Genomic DNA, 27,483 nt, shown 5'->3' with positions numbered 1-27,483 from the left:
CATTCACACCTGGCTTAACCAGTACTGCACCGTCCACCATGGAACTGAGGTTAGAGATGTTGACGGTATAAAAACAGGAGCAAGGAAATTCGAGGTTCGCTTGCTACTGGACAATGTAAATGGAGGCTTAAGGCACCTGCCCTCTACAATCCGGCTGGGCGCCTGCAATGGCTATGTTTTTTATGTGGGACAACCAAAGGTGTGTTGGCGCTGTGGTGCTGTGGGACACCTGGCATCGTCCTGCACTGTGAAATGCTGCAAGACCTGTGGCAAACATTGATATTTAGCCTCTGACTGTTCAATGCTGCCAAAGTGCAATTTATGTGACTCGGAAGGACACGTTTTTAAGAACTGCCCTCACACCTACGCCAATAAACTCAAAATGAGAAAGGATGAGGCAGTGCTTGTTTCAGCCAAACCGGCCCGAAAAGCCAAAGCAAACAACAAGTTAAACAAAGAACCCTTGTTGGATAAAGACTCTCAGCCTCCAGCCAGGATCAGTTCTGCTGTTGCTCCAGGGCCGGTGGAAGAGAAATCCACTACGCCCCCACAACCGCAGACTGCACCAGACAAGCACGAGGGTTTGAAAACCCCCGAGAACAGCGAGGACCCCTCCCCCACTCCTGCTCCTCAGAACTAGGGCCAGTGTGGGGCCCCCCGGTGGAGCGGGTCCAGCGAGGATACCCAGGATTCATCGGAGCTGCTTTTCTCATACTCTGCAAGGGCTACAGATGTCCTCCTCTCCTCCATCCAGTCCATCACGGAGGATCTGCAGCAGCTGGTGGGTGAGGGGGAAGAGGAGACTGGTGCATCGGCTGCACATCTTTCCTCTCAGTGCTCCCAGGAGCTGGACTTGAGGAAAAGGAAAAATGACTCTGTTTTCTCCCCGAGCGAGGAGGAAGGAGAGCATGGCGATGGGGACAGCTGGAACCCCTCCACCCCTCCCTCTACCCCCTTCCTTGAAATGGACTCCGTGAACGCTTTTACTGCTGCCACCCTGATGAAGGCTCATTCAGAGGATGGCTGGCAGGAAATTGGTAAGAAGAAAAAGAAGAAGGTAACAGGTGAGACCGAAGAGAAATGTGTTATGTAAAGACTGGTTCCACTTTCTTATGTAATATGGCTCTAAACATAATTTCTCTTAACACCAGAGGTATCAATGACAGAATTAAATGCCAGTCTGTCTTTGATTACCTCCAGCAGAGAGAGGGAGATGTGTTGATGTTGCAGGAGTGTGCTTTAGCCTATCAAGAGAGGTATAAAAGCTTTGAAGATAGGTGGGATAAAGGGCCATCTGTTTGGTCAGGGGACAATAACAACAGAGCCTCTGGCGTGGCCATTCTTTTCAAAGGATGGGCTTTCAAATTGAAAAGTATTCAGAGGGTCATAGATGGCAGGTTGCTGTGTGTGGATGTGGAATATGGGACCGTTATCCTGCAGCTAATCAATGTGTATTGCCCTACTGACGTGGGAGGAAGGGTGGAGCTACTCAAGGCACCCTCTTCCCTATTGTTATGTAGCACAGACGTGATAGTGGGAGGGGATTTTAATTGTATCTTAGAGCACACAGACAGGCAGTCTAGCTCTCCGATAAAATTGGATTCCAGCTCACTGGCCCTGCAAAACTTAGTTCAAGACTTTAAACTCTCAGACACATTTAGATGTATATATCCCACAACAGCAGGATATACATGGTCAGGGAGGAATAGCAGCTCCAGAATTGACTATTGCTTTGTTTCAGCGAGAGTGAAAGTTGTTGGGGTCACTCTTCAGCCTGTCTTCTTCTCAGATCATCAGGCTTTAGGGTGTAGAGTGGAACTCCAGGGCGGGACTGTCTTTGGCCCAGGCCTCTGGAAACTCAACACAAAGCTGCTAGAGAACGAGGGGGTAGTATCCCCCTACAAGGAGAAACTATCAAAGTGGCTATCCTTGTAGTGTGTGTACAGGTCAGTGGGAGAGTGGTGGGAGGAGGTGAAGGTGAGGACAAAGGCCTTTTTCATGGCTGAAGGAAGGAAGGCTGCTGCCAGACGGAGAGGAGTGCTAGTCAGGAAACAGAGGCAGCTGCACACGATGCTGCACAGTGGCTTCGATGTGCTCGAGGATATCACCCTTTTAAAAAAGGACATCCGGAGCATAGCCGAAGAAAGTAGTCGAGGAGTGCTGTTAAGAAGCAGAGTGCAGTTCTTGGAAGAAAATGAGAAGTGTACTCGCTTCTTTTTCAGGAAAGTGGTAGGCTCCAAGTCTGTCATGGAAAGTGTAGTTGATGAGGAGGGACGAGAGAGAAAAGAGCCGAGTGCTATCCTCTCCTGCACCGAGGCCTTCTACTCAAGACTGTACAGCTCTACAGAGGTAAAGGATGAAGAAATTCATTTTTTTACCTCAAAGCTAGAAAACTTTTTGAGTGAAGAAGATAGGGAAGTACTTGAGAGGGATTTGACAGTAGAAGAGCTGAGACAGGCTATGGAGAGCTTACAGAAGGGGAAAACTCCGGGTGCTGACGGGCTCCCTAAGGAATTTTATTGCACCTTTTGGGATCTGCTTCAGGATCCGCTACTGCTCCTATTCGAGGAAAGCTATAAGACAGAATTGCTGCCTGACTCCTTAAGAGAAGGCACTATCTCTCTCTTGTTTAAGAAAGGAGCAAAGAATGACATAAAGAACTGGAGACCCCTCAGTCTGTTAGGTGTGGACACTAAGATCCTGTCCAAAGCCCTTTTCCTGCGCCTACAAAATGTAGTGGCCTAACTGGTAGGAAAAGAACAGACTTGTGGGATAGCAGGACGCCTGATGAGCGACAACCTGGCCTTGTTGAGGGATGTCTGTCTGTACTCGGAGGATCGCTCCCTCCCTCTGTGCATTTTAGGTGTAGACCTAGAAAAGGCCTTTGACCACATAAACCGGCAGTACTTAACATCGGTACTTGAGCACATGAAGTTTGGCCCCATCATGAGAAAGTGGATTAACCTGCTGTACACAGGTAGCAACAGCAGAGTAATGGTGAATGGCAATAGATCACGCCCCTTTGAAGTCTGTTCAGGGGTGAGGCAGGGCTGCCCATTATCCCCCTTGTTATTCGTTTTGGCTATGGAGCCCTTAGCTTGTGCCTTGCGCCAGGATCAGGCCATTAATGGGATACCAGTGCCTGGAAGTGGGAGAGGAGAGGTAAAGACATCTCTATACATGGATGACGTCACCCTGCTCCTCTCTGACAATGCCTCAATTAGCAGAGCTCTGCAGTGCTGTGATCGTTTCTCTTTGGCTTCCTCTGCAAAAATTAACAAATCTAAGAGTGAGATTTTTTATCAGAACTGGAGGGAGCCAAAAGAAGGAAATGATCTCAGGCTGCAAGAGAAGAGAATTAAGGTCCTGGGGGTGTATTTTGGAGAAGAGATGGGAACAGTAAATTGGCAGAACAAATTTCCAATCTTAAACAAAAAACTGATGCAATGGAAGGACCGAGACCTCACCATGACAGGGAAGGTGCTGGTCATCAAAGCCAAGCTCTTGCCTGTCTTGAATTTTCTGGCTTCTACCTTCCCAATCCCACACCGTGTTGCGGCGGTGCTGAGAAGATTGATGTTTCAATTTCTATGGGGTGGGAAGCAGGAAAGACTCAGAAGGGAAATAATGTACAGGCCGCTACCCTCAGGGGGGAAGTCTGTCCCAGATATTGCTACGAAGCTGCTGTGCATTTTTCTGGCCTCTGTGCTGAGAGGCTTTGCAACAGCACCTGCAGCGCGTACCTGGACTTATTTTTCCAGGCTCTGGGTAGGTAGGGAGGTGTTCAGAGTGTGGGGTGTCAGACCCAAGCTGGATGTCCCACTCTCTGACACATGCCCTGCAATTTATGGGACAGTTAAAAGTTTTCTAAGATCTCACCCAATTGGCCATATTCCCCTCCGAGATGTCAGCCTCCAAAAACTGGAAGATTTCATTGCACCCCAGAAGAATAGGCAGACCCATGTGATCATTTTAACAATCAGCCCAAACAAGGAAGGTGTGGAAACACACATCCTCTAAGTTTCTGTGCAACATTCACAGAGACGTAGCCTGAAATGTCATCCACCAGTGCTTACCGGTGCGAACTTTCTTGTACCGTAGGGCCTCACCCCCAGCCCTCGCTGCGTTAGGGTGGGCTGCGGTGAGGAGGAGACTGTGACCCATCTCCTGTGGTCCTGCTTTTTTGCTAAGACCTTCTGGGCCCAGTTTGAACACTGGTTGCAAGCTCTCTCGCCCCAATTTTCCCTGACCGCTGCTTTCGTTATATACGGCATCTCTCCTGACAAACTTCCTCCTGACATGTTTGACAGGATCTGGGCCGTGGTGAACAGTGGGAAAGACGCTCTGTGGAGAGTGAGGAACATGGGGCTGTTCAAAGGCATCGAGGTCCCTGTCAAGGCAGCAGGTAGCCTGGCCCTGTTCATCACCCGAGAGAACGATTACCTCAGAGATCTGTGGAAAGAAGGGAGGGAGGAAGCAGAAAATCTGTGGGAAATAGAGGGCATAGGACAGTATCTCAAGATGCTTGTGGTAGTGGGGGACTGCGTTCGCGCTCTCCCCCGATGTGCTTGGTCCAATATCAGATACAGAAGATTTCCGACACCACGAATCATGTGCTTGCTATAGGGTCCCAGTTTGAAAGGAATCGATAACGCTACTAGTTCTATATAGTTCTATTCTATTATTTACTTATAGGTCCAGAGAACCAATTCAAGCTGGTTACACTACTCCTTCCAGACATTCATTCCCTTTTCAAAGTGAGTCTTTTTGCTGTAGTTTGCATTACTTAGGATGATTATCGAGGTTAGCCTTTATTTGGTCATGGGGGGCCTCGGTACTGTATGCTTATTCTAAAGACAGTTTCACCCATTTTCTGATTGCTAGGATCTGTACCAGTGCAGACATGTCAAACAGTGAATGGCTGTACCTCTATTGCATCCATGCTCAATGAATGAAATCAGTAATAAGTGAATATATGTATAGTTATGTAGCGCCGAGGCTTATTAATAAGGCAGAATTAAGTGTTTCTGAGCTTTCCCAAATGAGGCCCCATTTGTTCATCTCTGTGGTGCAGCCACAGAGAAACTATTCATGCAGGCTGATTTAAGGTTCCTTTGATAAGGACAGCTCCCAAAGGGGGATGCACTTAGCTAAGCCTGGCTATCATGATCAATGGTCATCCATTGGCGCCTATCTGTCTAGGGAGTGCCAGATGGACATCTGGACTGCATTCCTAAGTGTCAGGATTAAGTGACTCATATCTCACCTTGATCAACCAATCAGGGACTGGTAGGGCCGAGTAACCCACGTGGGACTCTGATGCCCATGGAACTTTCAGCCAATCAACGAGCTGAAGTTCCTCCAGGTAAAAACAGGCAACACAGAGAGCCTGAGAGATTCAGTAAGATTCAGAGAGATTCAATGGAGAATTCTGTGGACTTTCCTAAAGGGAATTCAAAGGAGAATTCCAGGGCAGGACGGCCCAGGAGCAGAAGGCTCCCAAGGGCAGGACATTCTCGCAGCGCGCCTCCTGACCATCCTGAGACTCAGCCCGGACAACCATGGAACGGCCAGTGTGTCCGAGTGCTAGAACTTTCCCTTGTTCTAAGAGTCTAGAGCGGAGGTTGCCAGAGAGTAACCAGAGGATCCAACCGAGGTTAGCACCAGCAGCAGGCCTCGTGAACAGGTCGGAACTGTGGACAGCTGAATCACTATTCAGAACTAGCTCTTCATCTGGAACGAACCGGTCCTCTTCCTGACTTGCTGGGACCCACAGTCATCTTTTCTCCTGTGCACAAACTTTGCTAGTTAAAGCCAACACTAACTAGCCGGTCAGTGAGCAACAGCAGTGCACCGTCGCAAGCCGCACAGCAACAAGCCTGCAACTGTTTCTTTGTGCCCGCAGGAGATCTGAATCCCCAGAAATTGGATGAGTATTCAACTTCAATGCATTACAGCTCGAGAATTCAATTGTTATCCCAACCAGTTGATATCAATTTAATTCCTAAGAGTTATGTACTTGTTTTGAGTATCTAATGTAGAAGTTATAACCAAGTTCATTTACGAAACGGTCTAAATGAATGATATACTGAACGTATGTCCTCTTGATATGTGTAACACTTTGTAACTGGTTGAATATATATCTTTTGTATTCTGATAACCCTCTCGATAAGATATGTTAGGTTTATATGCATATTTTATGTATTAATAAATGTATCCTCGTGTATTAGTACCTGTGTGTGTGCGTTGTTTGAGTTATGTCGCATGGTTGGATTCTAAAGCCATCAAAAGAATCAACTTTGTGATTTACTGCTACAATTGATAATTGTTCCAGTAAATGCCCAAACCCTACAGAACTGGTGCCTTCAGAGAGCCACTACATTTAATTTTGCTATGGCAACGTTACATATTTGGCGTCCCTGAACGGCTATGAATGATTACAGTTATATGAAAAACAAGTGGTTTATTGATTGATCTTCATTTGCAGATTTAGAGGCAGCTTCGATATTCGTTTTACAAACGGGTTTTTTTATATGTATGAGTCACACACATGCCATAGCAACAAAACATCTCTAGAAATGAGGCTATAGATCACTTTTCTTGGAAGTGTTAAATGTCCCTACTTCCAGCTTTCCTCCCAAAGCCTACGGCACCAGTGGCAACCTCTGCTGGCTGAGAGAGCAAGAGCTTACAGCAGCTGGTATTCCCAGGCGGTCTCCCATCCAAGTACTAACCAGACCTGACCCTGCTTAGCTTCCAAGATCAGATATGTTCAGGGCGGTATGGCCATAAGCTAAAGCGATGGCACCTGACACGCTACTTGAAGCTGTTTGGCGGGGTTTCCGTGTCCCCTGAGCGGGACTAAAGGATCGTTCATTTGCAATTCTTTGGAAAGGAGCTTCTTTCGAAATCAATGCGTGGCTGGATGTTCGCAAATGTGCTCCCTTGTGTTGGCTTGTCCTGCACTCGATAAGGACAAACAGGTATCAGCTTGTTCCCTCCTCCCACCCGCCTCTGTGTACAGTAGAGCCTCCTGTCCTGACTTGAGGAGCTCACCCAGCTGTGCCTGGAGAGAAGCCAGGGTATTGGCTTGTTCACCTCTCCCATCCCTCTCTGTGTACAGTAGAGCTTCCTGTCCTGCTTGGAGGATCTCATCCAGCTGTGTCTGGAGAGATGCCAGGGTATCAGCTTGTTACCCCCTCCCACCCCTCTGCGTACAGTAGAGCCTCCTTTCCTGACTGGAGGAGCTCACCCAGCTGTGTCTAAAGAAAAGCCAGGGTATCGGCTTCAACAACCGGGCTGGGCAGCTTGTTCCCTTCTCCCACCCCCCTCTGTGTATAGTTGAGCCTCCTGTCTTTACTGGAGGACCTCATCCAGCTGTGTCGGGAGAGATGCCAGGGTATCGGCTTGTTCCACACCACCACCCCTCTCTGTGTACAGTAGAGCCTCCTGTCCTGACTGGAGGAGCCCACCCAGCTGTGCCTGGAGAGACAGCAGGGTATCAGCTTGTTCCCCTCTCCCACCCCCCTCTGTGTACAGTAGCGCCTCCTGTCCTGACTGGAGAAGCTGATCCAGCTGTGTCTGGAGAGGAGCCAGAGTATCAGCTTGTTCCACACCCCCACAGCTCTCTGTGTACAGTAGAGCCTTCTGTCCTGACTGGAGGAGCTCATCCAGCTCTGTCTGTAGAGAAGCCAGAGTATCAGCTTGTTCCATACCCCCATCTCTCTCTGTGTACAGTAGTGCCTCCTGTCCTGACTGGCGGAGCTCATCCAGCTGTGTTTGGTGAGAAGCCAGGGTATCAACTTGTTCCCCCCTCCCATCCCTCTCTGTGTACAGAAGAGGTTCCTGTCCTTACTGGAGGAGCTCACCCAGCTGTGTCTGGAGAGAAGCCAGGGTATCGGCTTAATCCACACCCCCACCCCTCTCTGTGTACAGTAGAGCCTACTGTCCTGACTGGAGGAGCTTGAAGGCATCCTCTCACGAGGCACCAATAAATATAGGTGTCTTGTGCATTTAACAGGACAATTATTAATTGTAGCAGTAAGTCACAAAATGATTCTTTGATGGTTATTAGAAGACCGACCCAGCAGGATAACTCAGCAACGCACACACACATGGATACTAATACACGAGAATACATTTATTATTACATAAAATGTGCATATCAACATAACAGATCTTATAGTGAGGGTTAGCAGAATACAAAAGGTATATATTCAATCACAAAGAGTTACAAACCAAGAGGGACATACATTCTGTATATCATTCATTTAGACCGTTTTGTAAATGAACTTTGTTAAAACTTGTACATTAGATACTCAAAAGCAAGTACGTGACTCATAGGAATTAAATTGATATCAACTCAGGTTGAGGTAACAATTGAATTCTCGAGCTGTAATGCAGAATGTTGAATACTCATCCGCTCTGTGGGGATCCAGATCTCCCACGGACGCAAAGAAGCAGTGGCAGGCTGTTGCTGCATGCAATCGGTGCTCTCTGGCCTTCTCTGGCTCTGCTGGTGCCAGGCAGTGCTGGTTCGACGTGAGAGAAGAAGAAGAAGAGAGATTTCTGCTGCGGTGCGCTGCTGATGCTCTCTGAAGACCGGCTAGTCAGTGTTGGCTTAAACTAATGAGAGATTGCACAAAGAAAAATGACTACAGATCCGAGCAAGTCACACTCTTTAGACAGGAAGAAGACCGGTTCGTTTTTGATGTAGTGCGAGTCCTGAATACTGATATTCAGCTGTCCACAGCTCCGACCGTAGTTCACTCGTTGATCAGGTGAGCGTTCGCGGTGGGTTCATGAGGCTTGCTGCTGGGCTAACCTCGGGTGGACCCTTTGGTTACGCTGGCAACCTCCGTTCTCGACTCTTAGAACAAGGAAAAGTCCTGGCACTCGGACACATTGGCCGTTACGTGACTGTCTGAGCTGAGTCTGAGGATGTCCAGGAGGAGCTGGAGTTTTACCTGGAGGAACTACGGTCGCTCATTGGTTGAAAGTTCCATGGACATTCGAGAATCATTTTGTGACTTACTGCTACAATTAACAATTGGCCCAGTAAATGCACAAGTCCCTACTGTTATTGGTGCCTCGTGAGAGGATGATTAACCATGAACTCTGACCTTGGGGTTGTAAACCACTTGGGATGAGACTCTCCCTTGGAATCTCCCAGACAGTGAGGCACCAGAGATGACCATTAATTAGGGTGGCTGATGTGTCTCAGCTTTGGGAGTTGTTCTTTATCAGAACACTCTTTCAGCTAGAAAAACACCTTAAATGTGAACCACACGGAATGGCCTCTCTGTATCAAGCACCACTTGAGATGAGGGAGAGAGAGACTGGCAAGGGAGCAGCAAACTTAATTCCTGTATTTTAATAAACCCTGCCGCTACAATGGTCTCTCTCCTGTGTGAATGCGCTGGTGGGTTTTTAAGTCACTTGACCGAATAAAACTCTTCCCACACTGACTGCAGCTGAACGGTCTCTCTCCTGTGTGAATGCGCTGGTGAGTTACTAAGTTACTTGACCGACTAAAACTCTTCCCACACTGACTGCAGCTGAATGGTCTCTCTCCTGTGTGACTGTGCTGGTGCCTTTTTAAGTGACTTGACTTACTAAAACTCTTCCCACACTGACTGCAGCTGAATGGTCTCTCTCCTGTGTGAATGTGCTGGTGGGCTATTAAGCTACTCGACCGACTAAAACTCTTCCCACACTGACTACAGCTGAACAGTCTCTCTCCTGTGTGAAAGTGCTGGTAGGGTTTTGAAGTGCTAGAATGACAGAAACGCTGCTTCTCCCTTTGCCATAATGGCAGTTTGTCCACTCCATCTGAGCAAGGCCTTGAGTGATTCTTCCTCATCCTCTGATCGTGCTGGGGTCTCTTATTCTGCAAATGCATTGAGAGAAAGGGGTTAATAGACACACACTGACTGCACATTACATTACTTTAAAACTGCACAGAGAGAGGCAGGTTAATACAGACACTGACTGGACACTGCAGGACATAAAGACTGCACTGAGAGAGGGGTTAATACAGACACATTGAATGGACATAACAGCACATAAACACTGCACTGAGAGAGAGGGGTTAATAGATACATACAGACTGGACACTACAGTTCATTAACACTGCACTGAGAGAGGGGTTAACACAGACTGACTGGACACTATAGGACATTAACACTGCAATCAAAGAAAGGGGTTAATACAGACACACTGCACACTACAGGTAATTAACACTGCACTGAGTGAGAGGTTAATACAGACACTTTCTGGACACTACACTAACACTGCATTGAGAAAGAGAGGGGTTAATATAGACACACTGGATTAATATTCAAGGACTCAATACAGATACAGACCCTGGACGACAGTAATACTTAAACCAATTAAATAATGTTTATATACACAATCATTAGTATACTTAGTATAGTATTAGTAATTTAGACCAATACAACGTAAATACAATATTTATAAATGTTCATGTGGATAGCTGCGTCAGCATGCGTAAGCTGCAAAGGAACAAGTAATAGGTTTATTCCATGCTGGAAAAAAAGAAGAGAGAAAAAACAAAACGTTTCGGCCGTGGAGCCGTGTTTTTTCTCTCTTCTTTTTTTCAGCATGGAATAAACCTATTACTTGTTCATTTATAAATGTTGTTTCCTAATGACGTTGGAGTACAAATTAATTCAGTGAAACAATTGTTGAATTTGAACTAGGTGTTTTCAGCACCGTAACCGGACAAAACAGTTCAGTTTCCAATAAAGAATCCCGTTGCTACATCACACAAGTCTTTCCCATGTCACTCTGCATCTCTCCACTATATTCTCACCACTGAGGAAAGTTTTTTTATGACACTTTGATAGTTTGTTAGATAACTAGAATGTTTACTCTTGCGAGATGTTTTCTTTAAAATAAAATTTGTTATTTAAAAAAATCTCACCAGTGAGAAAGTTATAGACACTGGTTTTAAACACACTGACCTGAGAGCTGCAGTTCCGTGTCCATTTCTTCTTTTATTTCTGCAGTGACTTCACAGGGAAGCGTGTGTCCAACATGATCTGTCTGTTCCTGATCTCCTCCTGCTACCGACTCCTTCTCCCTCAGCTGCAATCTCCACTTCAGGCTCTCGTTTTCCTTCTTCAGCTGCGCCATTTCACTCCCGACACTGTCATCCACACACTGAGTGATTATAAACATGGCCCGTCTCACCAGGATCTGGGAGACGCTGCGGAGTTTGTCTTGAAACTCGTCCTCAGAGTCAGACATCCAGTTTCGGAAAACTTCTGACACTTCATACACGACCGATTTGAGCAAAACCTGCATGAAAGAGTCAAGCTGGGTTTGCAGATTTAACAAGCACTCCGCCATCCTTCTTCAGAGTCGGTCAGAAACAAAGGCTGAGTTGCGATTTAAACAGAACAACTTCTTTATTTTTATTCTTCACAGATTCTGTTGTCAGGTCTGTGCTCTGTTCAAGCATAAACAACCAACAAGACGCTACGTTTTCAGAAACTGAAGTTATTAAAAAAACAACTTCCTTCTTTACCTAAAGAAAATGATTAAATCACCTACACGTGGGTGAAATATATGCAGTGTAGCGCAGTTTGAAGGCGTCATTCGTTAGCGTGGCGGCGACTTCAAGACAATCGAGAAGCGGAGCTGAGAAAGAGGAGTCTCTGCAGCCGGATATAAACTTCACTGCACCTCCTATCGCCACCTAGTGAAGAGGAGTGAATCACCTGCGACTTGCGCCGTTCGTAACTGAATTTTGTGAAACGCAACAGATTCTTTTTGCCCTTCCGCAACCCTCCTCCCCAACGAAAACGTCTCAAGCGGATTTTTGTTCTACATCTCCCTGTGCAGGTTTTTGGTTAAAGAAAAAAAAATCCATCATTTTCTTGCCAGCTGGCAGTATTTCTTCTGCACCAATAAGCAAGATTTGTATTTCATATTTCGCAAATTGTATGAATGTTGTTGAAAAACAAGTTATTCCAAGAAAGGAAGTAAATACTTGCATGAAACTAAATTAAGCCCTATGTGATTGTCCTTAATTATACTGTAACGCTAACAGCCACCATTGAGTGTGAAAGCCGGCTTACCAGAGTGGTGATGTCACCGCCCTCCCCTGTGATAGCAGGGGCTGCAGCCACTGGGCTGAAGGGAGATCTCTCTTTAGCTCAACTGGCTGGGTCCCTGTTGAGTGACGCCAGAGTCCCGGGTTCAAGTCCCCAACGGTTGAAGTCAGTGTGTGTGTGTTAAAAAACAATGTCTATAATTAACTCAATGGTGAGATTGTTTTAAACAACAAACTTTATTTTTGTCATTATCAGTACGCGTTCTAACAAAGTATCAAACCGTCATCAAACTTTCCAAAAGAGGTGAGAGTATAGTGGAGAGATGCAGAGTGATGTGGGACAGACATTTGTGATGTAGCAACGGGATTCTTTATTGGAAACTGAATTGTTTTGTCCGGTTACGGTGCTGAAAACACCTCGTTCACATTCAACAATTGTTTCACTGAATCAATTTGTACTCCAACGTCATTAGGAAACAACATTTATAAATATTGTATTTACGTTGTATTGGAATATTAATCCAGTGTCTGTATTAACCCCTCTCTCTCTAAGTGCATTGTTTATGTACTGTACTGTGCAGTAAGTGTGTCTGTATTCACCCTTCTCTCTCAGTTCAGACTTTATGTCCTGTAGTGTCCAATCAGTGTCTGTTTTAACCCCTCTCTCAGTGCAGTGGTAAGATGCTCTAAGTTCCAGTTTGTCAATGTCTGTATGAGCCCCCTGTCTCAGTCTAGTGTTAATGTACTGTAGTGTCCGGTCAGTCATAGTGTCTGTATTAACCCCTCTCTCTCAGTGCAGTGTTAAAGTATTGTAGTGTCCAGTCAGTGTGTCTGTATGAACCCCTCTCTCTCAGTGCAGTGTTAATGTACTGTTATGTCCAGCCAGTGTGTCTGTATTAACCCCTCTCTCTCAGTACAGTGTTAATGTACTGTTATGTCCAGTCAGTGTGTCTGTATTAACCCCTCTCTTTCAGTACAGTGTTAATGCACTGTAGCATCCAGTCAGTCATAGTGTCTGTATTAACCCCTCTTTCAGTGCAGTGTTAATGCACTGAAGTGTCCAGTCAGTCAGTGCGTGTGTATTAACCCCTTTCTCTGATTGCAGTGTTAATGTACTTAGTGTCCAGAAAGTGTCTGTATTAACCTCTGTTTCGGTTCAGTGTTAATGTCCTGTAGTGTGAAGTCAATGTGTCTGTATTAACCCCTTTCTCTCTCAGTGCACATTAATGTAAATGTAATGTAATTGTGATATTATTAAAGTAGACTTATTTTTTACATGGTAGTTAGGTTTCTGACGAAGCTAAATCAGAACACGCCCTTATACCCACTTATTCCACTATGTTTAAACAACCCAAATTGATTGTGAGTGTACTAGTATACGTGTGTGTAGTTTAAGGCTTTTAAGATCACATGGCCTCAGCTATCACTACTATGCTGGTAATACTCAAATATACATCCATACCAAACCTGATGCAGATGTGGCTGTCTCTATTCTATTTATTTGCATCCCCGATATAAAAACTTGGGTGACTCAAAAATTCTTTAACTGTGACAAGACTGAAGTCATGCTTATTTGCACCACCCATCAACTTTGTACAACCAATGTGTAACCCTATCTGTAGATGGTCTTGTACTTGAGCTTCAGTGTAAATTGAAAAACATGGGGATGATATTTGACTTTCGACCCATATGTGCAGCATTTTGTCAGAACATCTTTCATTCACCTCATAAATATTGCTCGACTACGCCCTATGTTATCACTAACTGTGACTGAAAAATGTTGTCTTCTCCCAAATCGACTACTGTAATGCTCTACTCTGTGGGGTTTCTAAATCCACATTGAACAAACACCAGTATGTCCAAAATTCAGCAGCCAGAATCCTGACCAGGTCTAGTACAAATGATCACATTACTCCTATCCTGGAGTCCTTGCACTGGCTTCCTGTCAAGTTTCATATCAAGTTTCATATTATCACCCAACTCCCTACCTTGCAGTTTTCGCTCTTCTAATTGTGTTCAACTATTTGTCCCCCAGTCTGTCTACACTCTATGGGTGACATGGCCTTCTCCTGTTTTGCCCCAAGCTCTGTAACTCTCTCCCCAAGGATATCAGAGAGTCCCCTTCTCTAAACTCCTTCAAATCCAGACTCAAAACTTTCTTCTTCAGAAGAGCCTTTATTTAACTGTTCTGTACCCCTCTGCTCCTACTGTACTTAGTACCACTGTCTCCTCTAACTGTGTATTCTCATCATGCTTATATTGTGTATTTTTTGTTGTTTGCCTTCTGTAAAGTGCTTAGAGAAGCTACCTCTAAAGGTATAAAACTATAAAATAAAGTCTATTCTTATAAAGGTGGTGTCTTCTTGTCCTGTGTTTACAGGCTCAAAGGCCAGTGTTCTCTCTGACGCTGGGGAAAGGGCTCCTCTTGAACAGCAGCACAGTGAGGAGGAGTGGGGCTCCAGTCTGATGCAGGAGACAGAGCTCACTGCCGCAGAAGGGAAAGAGGCACTTAGTGAGCAGCACACAGACAGCAGACAGAGTGTCAAGGATCTGGATTCTGTGCCCATGATGAAGACAGAGCCTGAGAGTGAGACACCTGGGCTCTTAGTATGTGATGATTTTACAGAGAAGATGAATAATCTGGACACAATCAATATTACACAAGGTTGTAATGAACTGGGCAGCATCTCTGTACAAGACCACGGTGAAAAACTGGATGTTTTAAATCTTACAGAGCAGGATATGGATCCCAAGTCAATTGACCCTGCAGAGCAGCAGAGTGATGTACCTGGTGAAGAGAACAGTACTGAGTCACAGTACTCAGAGAAGAGTCAGTACAGGGAGGAGCAACAACAGCTCCTACAGGGCTTGATAATAATTAGGCCTTGTTCTGTTCAAGTAGAGAGACTGTCATTGCAGAGTCTAAAACAATCATATGATCCCTTAGATTCTGTTGACTTTACACACAGGTTTAATAATCTGGTTACTGAGAAAATTTTTGAAAGTTTTAATGAACTGGAGAGTATGTCTGTTCTTGGGCAAAGAGAGGAACAACTGAATGAACTGGACGGTTTAAGTCTCGGAGAGCCCCAGATGATTCACTCTGCTGAGCAGCACACTGGGGGACATAATGAAGAAAACAAATCTCAGTTTCATCACATAGAGCAAGGCCATTCCATGGAGCATTTGCAGAATAAGAGACCCCAGCACGAGCAGAGGATGAGGAAGAATCACTCAAGGCCTTGCTCAGATGGAGTGGACAAACTGCAATTATGGCACGGGGAGAAGCAGCGTTTCTGTCAGTCTAGCATTTCAAAGCCCTACCAGCACCTTCACACAGGAGAGAGACCTTTCAGCTGCAGTCAGTGTGGGAAGAGTTTTAGTCGGTCAAGTAGCTTAATAGCCCACCAGCGCATTCACACAGGAGAGAGACCATTCAGCTGCAGTCAGTGTGGGAAGAGTTTTAGTCGGTCAGGTGACTTAAAAACCCACCAGCGCATTCACACAGGAGAGAGACCGTTCAGCTGCAGTCAGTGTGGGAAGAGTTTTAGTAAGTCAAGTCACTTAAAAACCCACCAGCGCATTCACACAGGAGAGAGACCATTCAGCTGCAGTCAGTGTGGGAAGAGTTTTAGTCAGTCAGGTGACTTAAAAACTCACCAGCGCATTCACACAGGAGAGAGACCGTTCAGCTGCAGTCAGTGTGGGAAGAGTTTTGGTAAGTCAAGTCACTTAAAAACCCACCAGCGCATTCACGCAGGAGAGAGACCGTTCAGCTGCAGTCAGTGTAGGAAGAGTTTCAGTCGCTTGGACCATCTAAAAACCCACCAGTTCATTCACACAGGAGAGAAACCTTTCAGCTGCAGTCAGTGTGGGAAGAGTTTTAGTCAGTCAAGTAGCTTAATTATCCACCAGCGCAGTCACACAGGAGAGAGACCGTTCAGCTGCAGTCAGTGTGGGAAGCGTTTTAGTCAGTCAAATAGCTTAATTATCCACCAGCGCATTCACACAGGAGAGAAACCGTTGAAGCGGCAAAGTTTATTAAAATACAGGAATTAAGCTTGCTGCTCCTTTGCCAGTCTCTCTCTCCCTCATCTCAAGTGGTGCTTGATACAGAGAGGTCATTCCATTTGGTTCACATTTAAGGTGTTTTTCTAGCTGATAGAGTGTTCTGATAAGGAACAACTCCCAGTGCTGAGACACATCAACCACCCTTACAAATGGTCATCTCTGGTGCCTCACTGTCTGGGAGATTCCAAGGGAGAGTCTCATCCCAAATGGTTTACAACCCCAAGGTCAGAGTTCATGGTTAATCATCCTCACACGGGGCACCAATAAATGTAGGCATCCTCTCACAAGGCATCAATAAATGTAGTGGTTTGTGCATTTAATGGGACAATTGTTAATTGTTGCAGTAAGTCACAAAATGATTCTTGAATGCCCATGGATCTTTCAACCAATGAGCGACCATAGTTCCTCCAGTCTTTTTCCTGTCTAAAGATTGTGACTTTTCTGTGTGCAAACTCTGTTAGTTTCAGTCAACGCTAACTTGCCGGTCTTCAGAGAGCATCAGCAGCGCACCGCAGCAGAAATCTCTCTACTCCTTCTCCTTCTCCTTCTCTCACGTCGAACCAGCACTGCCTTGCACCGGGCCAGAGAGCGCCGATTGGACACAGCAACAGCCTGCCACTGTTTCTTTGCATCCACGGGAGATCTGAATCTCCACAGAGGGGATGAGTATTCAACATTCTGCATTACAGCTCGAGAATTCAATTGTTACCTCAACGCCAGTTGATATAAATTTAATTCCTATGAGTCATGTACTTGCTTTTGAGTATCACATGTACAAGTTGTGACAAAGTTCATTTACAAAACTGTCTAAATGAATGATATACAGAATGTATTTCCCTCTTGGTTTGTAACTCTTCGTGATTGAATATATACCTTTTGTATTCTGCTAACCCTCACTATAAGATCTGTTATGTTGATATGCACATTTTATGTAATAATAAATGTATTCTCATGTATTAGTATCCGTGTGTGTGCGTTGCTGAGTTATCCCGCTGGGTCGGTCTTTTAATAACCATCAAAGAATCATTTTGTGACTGACTGCTCGTGAGAGGATGTCTACAAGCTCCTCCAATTAGGACAGGTTGCTCTACTGTACACAGAGAGGGGTTGGAGGGGGAAACAAGCTGATACCCTGGCTTCTCTCCAGACACAGTTGGATGAGCTCCTCCAGTCAGAACAGGTGTCTCTACTGTACACAGAGGGGGGTGGGAGAAGGGAACAAGCTGATACCTGTTTGTCCTTATCCAGCTCGGGACAAGCGAACAGAATGGAGCACGTTCGCGAAAAATCCAGGCACGCATTGATTTCGAAAGAAGCTCCTTTCCAAAGAATTGCAAATGAACGATCCTTCAGTCCCGCTTGGGGGGGCACGGAGCCCCAGCCACACACAGCTTCAAGTAGCGAGTCAGGCGCCATGGCTTTCGCTTGTGGCCACACCACCCTGAATGTGCATGATCTCATCTGATCTTGGAAGTTAAGCAGGGTTGGGCCTGGTTAGTACTTGGATGGGAGACCGCTTGGGAATACCAGGCGCTGCAAGCTTTTGCTCTCTTGACCAGCAGAGGTCGCCGTTGGTGCCGTAGGCTTTGGGAGTAAAACCTGGAGGATGGAAAGGTTATCTATAGCCTCATCTCTAGAGACGTTTTGTTGCTATGGCATGTGTGTGACTCATATAAAAAACCCTGTTTGTAAAACGAATATCGAAGCTGCCTCTAAATCTGCAAATGAAGATCAGTCAATAAACCACTTGTTTTTCGTATAACTAGACATATATTCACTTATTCAAGACAGGCAAGAGCTCGGCTTTGATGACCAGCACCTTCCCTGTCATGGTGAGGTCTCGGTCCTTCCATTGCATCAGTTTTTTGTTTAAGATTGGCAATTTGTTCTGCCAATTTACTGTTCCCATCTCTTCTCCAAAATACACCCCCAGGACCTTGATTCTCTTCTCTTGCAGCCTGAGGTCATGTCCTTCTTTTGGCTCCCTCCAGTTCTGACAAAAAATCTCACTCTTTGATTTGTTAATTTTTGCAGAGGAAGCCAAAGAGAAACGATCACAGTACTGCAGAGCTCTGCTAATTGAGGCATTGTCAGAGAGGAGCAGGGTGACATCATCCATGTATAGAGATGTCTTTACCTCTCCTCCCCTACTTCCAGGCACTGGTATCCCATTAATGGCCTGATCCTGGTGCAAGGCACAGGCTAAGGGCTCCATAGCCAAAACGAATAACAAGGGGGATAATGGACAATCCTGCCTCACCCCTGAACAGACTTCAAAGGGGCGTGATCTATTGCCATTAACCATTACTCTGCTGTTGCTACCTGTGTACAGCAGGTTAATCACTTTCTCATGATGGGGCCAAACTTCATGTGCTCAAGTACCGATGTTAAGTACTGCCGGTTTAGGCGGTCAAAGGCCTTTTCTAGGTCTACACCTAAAATGCACAGAGGGACGGAGCGATCCTCTGAGTACAGACAGACATCCCTCAACAAGGCCAGGTTGTCACTCATCAGGCGTCCTGCGATCCCACAAGTCTGTTCTTTCCCTACCAGTGAGGCCACTACATTTTGTAGGCGCAGGAAAAGGGCTTTGGACAGGATCTTAGTGTCCACGCCTAACAGAATGAGGGCTCTCCAGTTCTTTATGTCATTCTTTGCTACTTTCTTAAACAAGAGAGAGATAGTGCCTTCTCTTAAGGAGTCAGGCAGCAATTCTGTCTTATAGCTTTCCTCGAATAGGAGCAGTAGCGGATCCTGAAGCAGATCCCAAAAGGTGCAATAAAATTCTTTAGGGAGCCCGTCAGCACCCGGAGTTTTCCCCTTCTGTAAGCTCTCCATAGCCTGTCTCAGCTCTTCTACTGTCAAATCCCTCTCAAGTACTTCCCTATCTTCTTCACTCAAAACGTTTTCTAGCTTTGAGGTAAAAAAATGAATTTCTTCATCCTTTACCTCTGTAGAGCTGTACAGTCTTGAGTAGAAGGCCTCGGTGCAGGAGAGGATAGCACTCGGCTCTGTTCTCTCTCGTCCCTCCTCATCAACTACACTTTCCATGACAGACTTGGAGCCTACCACTTTCCTGAAAAAGAAGCGAGTACACTTCTCATTTTCTTCCAAGAACTGCACTCAGCTTCTTAACAGCACTCCTCGACTACTTTTTTCGGCTATGCTCCGGATGTCCTTTTTTAAAAGGTTGATATCCTCAAGCACATCGAAGCCACTGTGCAGCATCGTGTAGTGACGCTGCAGCTGCCTCTGTTTCCTGGCTAGCACTCCTCTCCGTCTGGCAGCAGCCTTCCTTCCCTCAGCCATGAAAAAAGCCTTTGTCCTCACCTTCACCTCCTCCCACCACTCTCCTACTGACCCGTACAGACACTGCAAGGACAGCCACTGTGATAGTTTCTCCTTGTAGCGGGATACTACCCCCTCGTTCTCTAGCAGCTTTGTGTTGAGTTTCCAGAGGCCTGGGCCAAAGATAGTCCCGCCCTGGAGTTCCACTCTACACCCTAAAGCCTGATGATCTGAGAAGAAGACAGGCTGAAGAGTGACCCCAACAACTTTCACTCTCGCTGAGACAAAGCAATAGTCAATTCTGGAGCTGCTATTCCTCCCTGACCATGTAAATCCTGCTGTTGTGGGATATATACATCTGAATGTGTCTGAGAGTTTAAAGTCTTGAACTAAGTTTTGCAGGGCCAGTGAGCTGGAATCCAATTTTATCGGCGAGCTAGACTGCCTGTCCGTGTGCTCTAAGATACAATTAAAATCCCCTCCCACTATCACGTCTGTGCTACATAACAATAGGGGGGAGAGTGCCTTGAGTAGCTCCACCCTTCCTCCCACGTCAGTAGGGCAATACACATTGATTAGCCGCAGGTTAATGGTCCCCCATTCTACATCCACACACAGCAACCTGCCATCTATGACCCTCTGAATACTTTTCAATTTGAATGCCCGTCCTTTGAAAAGAATGGCCACGCCAGAGGCTCTGTTGTTATTGTCCCCTGACCAAACAGAAGGCCCTTTATCCCACCTATCTTCAAAGCTTTTATACCTCTCTTGATAGGCTAAAGCACACTCCTGCAACATCAACACATCTCCCTCTCTCTGCTGGAGGTAATCAAAGACAGACTGGCATTTAACTCTGTCATTGATACCTCTGGTGTTAAGAGAAATTATGTTCAGAGCCATATTACATAAGAAAGTGGAACCAGTCTTTACAAAACACATTTCTCTTCTGTCTCACCTGTTACCTTCTTCTTTTCTTTTTCTTCTTACCAATTTCCTGCCAGCCATCCTCTGAATGAGCCTTCATCAGGGTGGCAGCAGTAAAAGCGTTCATGGAGTCCATTTCAAGGAAGGGGGCAGAAGGAGGGGTGGAGGGGTTCCAGCTGTCCCCATCGCCATGCTCTCCTTCCTCCTCGCTCGGGGAGAAAACAGAGTCATTTTTCCTTTTCCTCAAGTCCAGCTCCTGGGAGCACTGAGGGGAAAGGGGTGCAGCTGATGCACCAGTCTCCTCTTCCCCCTCACCCACCAGCTGCTGCAGATCCTCCGTGATGGACTGGATGGAGGAGAGGAGGGCATCTGTAGCACTTGCAGAGTCTGAGAAAAGCAGCTCCGCTGAATCCTGGGTATCCTCGCTGGACCCGCTCCACCGGGGGGCCCCACACTGGCCCTCGTTCTGAGGAGCAGAAGTGGGGGAGGGGTCCTCGCTGTTCTCGGGGGTTTTCAAACCCTCGTGCTTGTCTGGTGCAGACTGCGGTTGTGGGGGCGTAGTGGATTTCTCTTCCACCGGCCCCGGAGCCACAGCAGGACTGATCCTGGCTGGAGGCAAGGAGTCTTTGTCCAACAAGGGTTCTTTGTTTGACTTGTTGTTTGCTTTGGATTTTCGGGCCGGTTTGGCTGAAACAAGCACTGCCTCATCCTTTCTCATTTTGAGTTTACTGGCGTAGGCGTGAGGGCAGTTCTTAAAAACGTGTCCTTCCGAGCCACATAAATTGCACTTTGGCAGCATTGAACAGTCAGAGGCTAAATGTCCCTGTTTGCCACAGGTCTTGCAGCATTTCACAGTGCAGGACGATGCCAGGTGTCCCACAGCACCATAGCGCCGACACACCTTTGGTTGTCCCACATAAAAAACATAGCCTTTGCAAGCGCCCAGCCGGATTGTAGAGGGCAGGTGCCTTAAGCCTCCATTTACATTGTCCAGTAGCAAGCGAACCTCGAATTTCCTTGCTCCTGTTTTTATACCGTCAACATCTCTAACCTCAGTTCCATGGTGGACAGTGCAGTACTGGTTAAGCCAGGTGTGAATGTCCTCCGTCTTTGCCAGTTCCAAGAACATAACAACATGCACCGTTTTCCTCTCTCTCTGTGTCAGAGGCTGCAAGTCGATTTTCTCAAGGGCAGGAACTTTCCCTCTTTTTGCCTCAAACACATCCACACATTGTTCAAACAGAGGATAGGTAGCAAAAACAACCTCAAATGCTTTCTGACCTGGGAGAGCGAAGATGAAATCCAAGTGCCGAGGTTCAAAGCCAAGTTCCTTCTGCAACACTTTTCTGCTGAACTGCATACGATCCATGAAGAGGTCATCCAAAAGCTCAAAACGCACAGCATTCTTGCAGGATCCAAAAGTTGCCATTTCGTGAACTGCTAAACAAACACTGCTTCCACAAAACAAGGAAAACAATCCAACTACTCCACCGATTTCGATTTTTAAGAACTTTATTTTCTTTTCACAAAAAATTACAGGAAATCACAAATCAGAAAGCTTTACATTAATATACATACTTAAAACAGTATATATGATCACATCTCATTACATTTTGACACGGTAACAGTTACATAGCAACAATTTTCTTTTTTTCTGGTGCAAATCACATTCTTTATTTAAACATGATAATGTTTTTCACAGTTTCTTGAGATACTGTCCAATGCCCTCTATTTCCCACAGATTTTCTGCTTCCTCCCTCCCTTCTCTCCACAGATCTCTGAGGTAATAGTTCTCTCGGGTGATGAACAGGGCCAGGCTACCTGCTGCCTTGACTGGGACCTCGATGCCTTTGAACAGCCCCATGTTCCTCACTCTCCACAGGGCGTCTTTCCCACTGTTCACCACGGCCCAGATCCTGTCAAACACGTCAGGGGGAAGTTTGACAGGAGAGATGCCGTATATGATGAAAGCAGCGGTCAGGGTAAATTGGGGCGAGAGAGCCTGCAACCAATCTTCAAACTGGGCCCAGAAGGCCTTAGCAAAAAAGCAGGACCACAGGAGATGGGTCACAGTCTCCTCCTCGCCGCAGCCCACCCTAACGCAGCGAGGGCTGGGGGTGAGGCCCCTACGGTACAAGAAAGTTCGTACCGGTAAGCACTGGTGGACGACACTCCAGGCTAAATCTCTGTGAATGTTGCACAGAAATTTAGAGGATGTGTGTTTCCACACCTTCCTTGTTTGGGCTGATGTTAAAATGCCCACAGGGGTCTGCCTATTGTTCTGGGGTGCTACGAAATCTTCCAGTTTTTGGACGCTGACATCTCGGAGGGGAATATGGCCAATTGGGTGAGATCTTAGAAAACTTTTAACTGTCCCATAAATTGCAGGGCATGTGTCAGAGAGTGGGACGTCCAGCTTGGGTCTGACACCCCACACTCTGAACACCTCCCTACCTACCCAGAGCCTGGAAAAATAAGTCCAGGTACGCGCTGCAGGTGCTGTTGCAAAGCCTCTCAGCACAGAGGCCAGGAAAATGCACAGCAGCTTCGTAGCAATATCTGGGACAGACTTCCCCCCTGAGGGTAGCGGCCTGTACATTATTTCCCTTCTGAGTCTTTCCTGCTTCCCACCCCATAGAAATTGAAACATCAATCTCCTCAGCACCGCCGCAACACGGTGTGGGATTGGGAAGGTAGAAGCCAGAAAATTCAAGACAGGCAAGAGCTCGGCTTTGATGACCAGCACCTTCCCTGTCATGGTGAGGTCTCGGTCCTTCCATTGCATCAGTTTTTTGTTTAAGATTGGCAATTTGTTCTGCCAATTTACTGTTCCCATCTCTTCTCCAAAATACACCCCCAGGACCTTAATTCTCTTCTCTTGCAGCCTGAGATCATGTCCTTCTTTTGGCTCCCTCCAGTTCTGATAAAAAATCTCACTCTTAGATGTGTTAATTTTTGCGGAGGAAGCCAAAGAGAACCGATCACAGCACTGCAGAGCTCTGCTAATTGAGGCATTGTCAGAGAGGAGCAGGGTGACGTCATCCATGTATAGAGATGTCTTTACCTCTCCTCCCCCACTTCCAGGCACTGGTATCCCATTAATGGCCTGATCCTGGCGCAAGGCACAGGCTAAGGGCTCCATAGCCAAAACGAATAACAAGGGGGATAATGGGCAGCCCTGCCTCACCCCTGAACAGACTTCAAAGGTGCGTGATCTATTGCCATTAACCATGACTCTGCTGTTGCTACCTGTGTACAGCAGGTTAATCCACTTTCTCATGATGGGGCCAAACTTCATGTGCTCAAGTACCGATGTTAAGTACTGCCGGTTTAGGCGGTCAAAGGCCTTTTCTAGGTCTACACCTAAAATGCACAGAGGGAGGGAGCGATCCTCAGAGTACAGACAGACATCCCTCAACAAGGCCAGGTTGTCGCTCATCAGGCGTCCTGCTATCCCACAAGTCTGTTCTTTCCCTACCAGTGAGGCCACTACATTTTGTAGGCGCAGGAAAAGGGCTTTGGACAGGATCTTAGTGTCCACGCCTAACAGGCTGAGGGGTCTCCAGTTCTTTATGTCATTTTTTGCTCCTTTCTTAAACAAGAGAGAGATAGTGCCTTCTCTTAAGGAGTCAGGCAGCAATTCTGTCTTGTAGCTTTCCTCGAATAGGAGCAGTAGCAAATCCTGAAGCAGATCCCAAAAGGTGCAATAAAATTCTTTAGGGAGCCCGTCAGCACCCGGAGTTTTCCCCTTCTGTAAGCTCTCCATAGCCTGTCTCAGCTCTTTTACTGTCAAATCCCTCTCAAGTACTTCCCTATCTTCTTCACTCAAAATGTTTTCTAGCTTTGAGGTAAAAAAATGAATATCTTCATCCTTTACCTCTGTAGAGCTGTACAGTCTTGAGTAGAAAGCCTCGGTGCAGGAGAGGATAGCACTCGGCTCTGTTCTCTCTCGTCCCTCCTCATCAACTACACTTTCCATGACAGTCTTGGAGCCTACCACTTTCCTGAAAAAGAAGCGAGTACACTTCTCATTTTCTTCCAAGAACTGCACTCTGCTTCTTAACAGCACTCCTCGACTACTTTCTTCGGCTATGCTCCGGATGTCCTTTTTTAAAAGGGCGATATCCTCGAGCACATCGAAGCCACTGTGCAGCATCGTGTAGAGACGCTGCAGCTGCCTCTGTTTCCTGGCTAGCACTCCTCTCCGTCTGGCAGCAGCCTTCCTTCCCTCAGCCATGAAAAAGGCCTTTGTCCTCACCTTCACCTCCTCCCACCACTCTCCTACTGACCCGTACAGACACTGCAAGGACAGCCACTGTGATAGTTTCTCCTTGTAGCGGGATACTACCCCCTCGTTCTCTAGCAGCTTTGTGTTGAGTTTCCAGAGGCCTGGGCCAAAGACAGTCCCGCCCTGGAGTTCCACTCTACACCTTAAAGCCTGATGATCTGAGAAGAAGACAGGCTGAAGAGTGACCCCAACAACTTTCACTCTCTCTGAGACAAAGCAATAGTCAATTCTGGAGCTGCTATTCCTCCCTGACCATGTATATCCTGCTGTTGTGGGATATATACATCTATATGTGTCTGAGAGTTTAAAGTCTTGAACTAAGTTTTGCAGGGCCAGTGAGCTGGAATCCAATTTTATCGGCGAGCTAGACTGCCTGTCTGTGTGCTCTAAGATACAATTAAAATCCCCTCCCACTATCACGTCTGTGCTGCATAACAATAGGGGGGAGAGTGCCTTGAGTAGCTCCACCCTTCCTCCTACGTCAGTAGGGCAATACACATTGATTAGCCGCAGGTTAACGGTCCCCCATTCCACATCCACACACAGCAACCTGCCATCTATGACCCTCTGAATACTTTTCAATTTGAATGCCCATCCTTTGAAAAGAATGGCCACGCCAGAGGCTCTGTTGTTATTGTCCCCTGACCATACAGAAGGCCCTTTATCCCACCTATCTTCAAAACTTTTATACCTCTCTTGATAGGCTAAAGCACACTCCTGCAACATCAACACATCTCCCTCTCTCTGCTGGAGGTAATCAAAGACAGACTGGCATTTAACTCTGTCATTGATACCTCTTGTGTTAAGAGAAATTATGTTAAGAGCCATATTACATAAGAAAGTGGAACCAGTCTTTACAAAACACATTTCTCTTCGGTCTCACCTGTTACCTTTTTCTTTTTCTTTTTCTTCTTACCAATTTCCTGCCAGCCATCCTCTGAATGAGCCTTCATCAGGGTGGCAGCAGTAAAAGCGTTCACAGAGTCCATTTCAAGGAAGGGGGTAGAGGGAGGGGTGGAGAGGTTCCAGCTGTCCCCATCGCCATGCTCTCCTTCCTCCTCGCTCGGGGAGAAAACAGAGTCATTTTTTCTTTTCCTCAAGTCCAGCTCCTGGGAGCACTGAGGGGAAAGGGGTGCAGCCGATGCACCAGTCTCCTCTTCCCCCTCACCCACCAGCTGCTGCAGATCCTCCGTGATGGACTGGATGGAGGAGAGGAGGGCATCTGTAGCACTTGCAGAGTCTGAGAAAAGCAGCTCCGCTGAATCCTGGGTATCCTCGCTGGACCCGCTCCACCGGGGGGCCCCACACTGGCCCTCGTTCTGAGGAGCAGGAGTGGGGGAGGGGTCCTCGCTGTTCTCGGGGGTTTTCAAACCCTCGTGCTTGTCTGGTGCAGTCTGCGGTTGTGGGGGCGTAGTGGATTTCTCTTCCACCAGCCCCGGAGCCACAGCAGGACTGATCCTGGCTGGAGGCTGAGAGTCTTTGTCCAACAAGGGTTCTTTGTTTGACTTGTTGTTTGCTTTGGATTTTCGGGCCGGTTTGGCTGAAACAAGCACTGCCTCATCCTTTCTCATTTTGAGTTTACTGGCGTAGGCGTGAGGGCAGTTCTTAAAAACGTGTCCTTCCGAGCCACATAAATTGCACTTTGGCAGCATTGAACAGTCAGAGGCTAAATGTCCCTGTTTGCCACAGGTCTTGCAGCATTTCACAGTGCAGGACGATGCCAGGTGTCCCACAGCACCACAGCGCCGACAAACCTTTGGTTGTCCCACATAAAACACATAGCCATTGCAGGCGCCCAGCCGGATTGTAGAGGGCAGGTGCCTTAAGCCTCCATTTACGCTGTCCGGTAGCAAGCGAACCTCGAATTTCCTTGCTCCTGTTTTTATACCATCAACATCTCTAACCTCAGTTCCATGGTGGACGGTGCAGTACTGGTTAAGCCAGGTGTGAATGTCCTCCGTCTTTGCCAGTTCCGAGAACATAACAACATGCACCGTTTTCCTCTCTCTCTGTGTCAGAGGCTGCAAGTTGATCTTCTCAAGTGCAGGAACTTTGCCTCTTTTTGCCTCAAACACATCCACGCATTGTTCAAACAGAGGATAGGTAGCAAATACAACCTCAAATGCTTTCTGACCTGGGAGAGCGAAGATGAAATCCAAGTGCCGAGGTTCAAAGCCAAGTTCCTTCTGTAACACTTTTCTGCTGAACTGCATACGATCCATGAAGAGGTCATCCAAGAGCTCAAAACGTACAGCATTCTTACGGGATCCAAAGGTTGCCATTTCAAAAACCGCAAATCGAACACTGCTTCCAACGAAAGAAAAACAATCCAACTACTCCACCTACAGGCTGATCAAGGTATCTCCCCTGCCAAGTAAGTATGAGCTGTACAAACCCCTGCAAGCGGCCCGCACCCACAGCACAAAGCGCGCAGCCTAGGCCAGCTCAACGCCTCGCACGTCACCGCCTCCTGCTGGGCCCACTCTTTCGCACACTCTCACGCCACACTAACACTCAAAAGGGTGGGCAAAACGAGAAAACAAGCGCGCCGTTTCCTACACAACTACAGTCGCCATTGCGCATTCGCAGCATGTCCCGGGATGCAATTCGACCTCATTTGCATAACACCAGACCGGCAGATCGCTACGCAAGCTCGCGTCATGCGCCTGCCACACACCGAACAAACACCGGAGCCTTTTCAGCAATTTCCAAAAAACGGGCCTGCTCGACCTGCCCACAAGGCTCGGTCTCTTACCCGCTCTCCAGAGCCTGCTGCCTTCTGTGCTGTTCTCTCGGCACCGCTGCAGCGCACACAACTCCTGCAGCGCGGGGA

General features: G+C 46.9%; 2 protein-coding genes, 1 non-coding gene and 1 pseudogene across 3 annotated transcripts in view; 2 read left to right on the top strand and 2 right to left on the bottom strand.

Annotated features, from left to right (window-relative positions):
* The window catches only part of LOC138242765 (zinc finger protein 850-like), a 409,608-nt gene extending 399,715 nt beyond the window's left edge, over positions 1 to 9,893 (bottom strand). Inside the window, exon 1 of the mRNA XM_069198321.1 lies at positions 9,393 to 9,893. Within this exon, the coding sequence (XP_069054422.1) occupies positions 9,393 to 9,862 (470 nt within the window). The 5' untranslated portion in view covers positions 9,863 to 9,893. The remainder of the gene's footprint in view (positions 1 to 9,392) is intronic.
* On the bottom strand, positions 6,686 to 6,794 carry LOC138219219 (5S ribosomal RNA; annotated as a pseudogene).
* A 5,240-nt stretch (positions 9,894 to 15,133) lies between the features above and the next one.
* Positions 15,134 to 27,483, top strand: part of LOC138242792 (zinc finger protein 271-like) — a 781,993-nt gene continuing 769,643 nt past the window's right edge. The window contains exon 1 of the mRNA XM_069198343.1: positions 15,134 to 16,101. Coding sequence (XP_069054444.1) covers positions 15,173 to 16,101 — 929 coding nt within the window. The 5' untranslated portion in view covers positions 15,134 to 15,172. The remainder of the gene's footprint in view (positions 16,102 to 27,483) is intronic.
* On the top strand, positions 17,574 to 17,692 carry LOC138244859 (5S ribosomal RNA). Its single transcript, XR_011193474.1, has one exon. It is a non-coding gene; the product is annotated as a 5S ribosomal RNA (ribosomal RNA).

The sequence above is a fragment of the Lepisosteus oculatus genome, chromosome 14, assembly GCF_040954835.1.
Source record: "Lepisosteus oculatus isolate fLepOcu1 chromosome 14, fLepOcu1.hap2, whole genome shotgun sequence".
NCBI lineage: Eukaryota > Metazoa > Chordata > Actinopteri > Semionotiformes > Lepisosteidae > Lepisosteus > Lepisosteus oculatus.
Note: the sequence above shows the minus strand (reverse complement) of the source record. Positions and strands in the feature narration are given on the sequence as shown.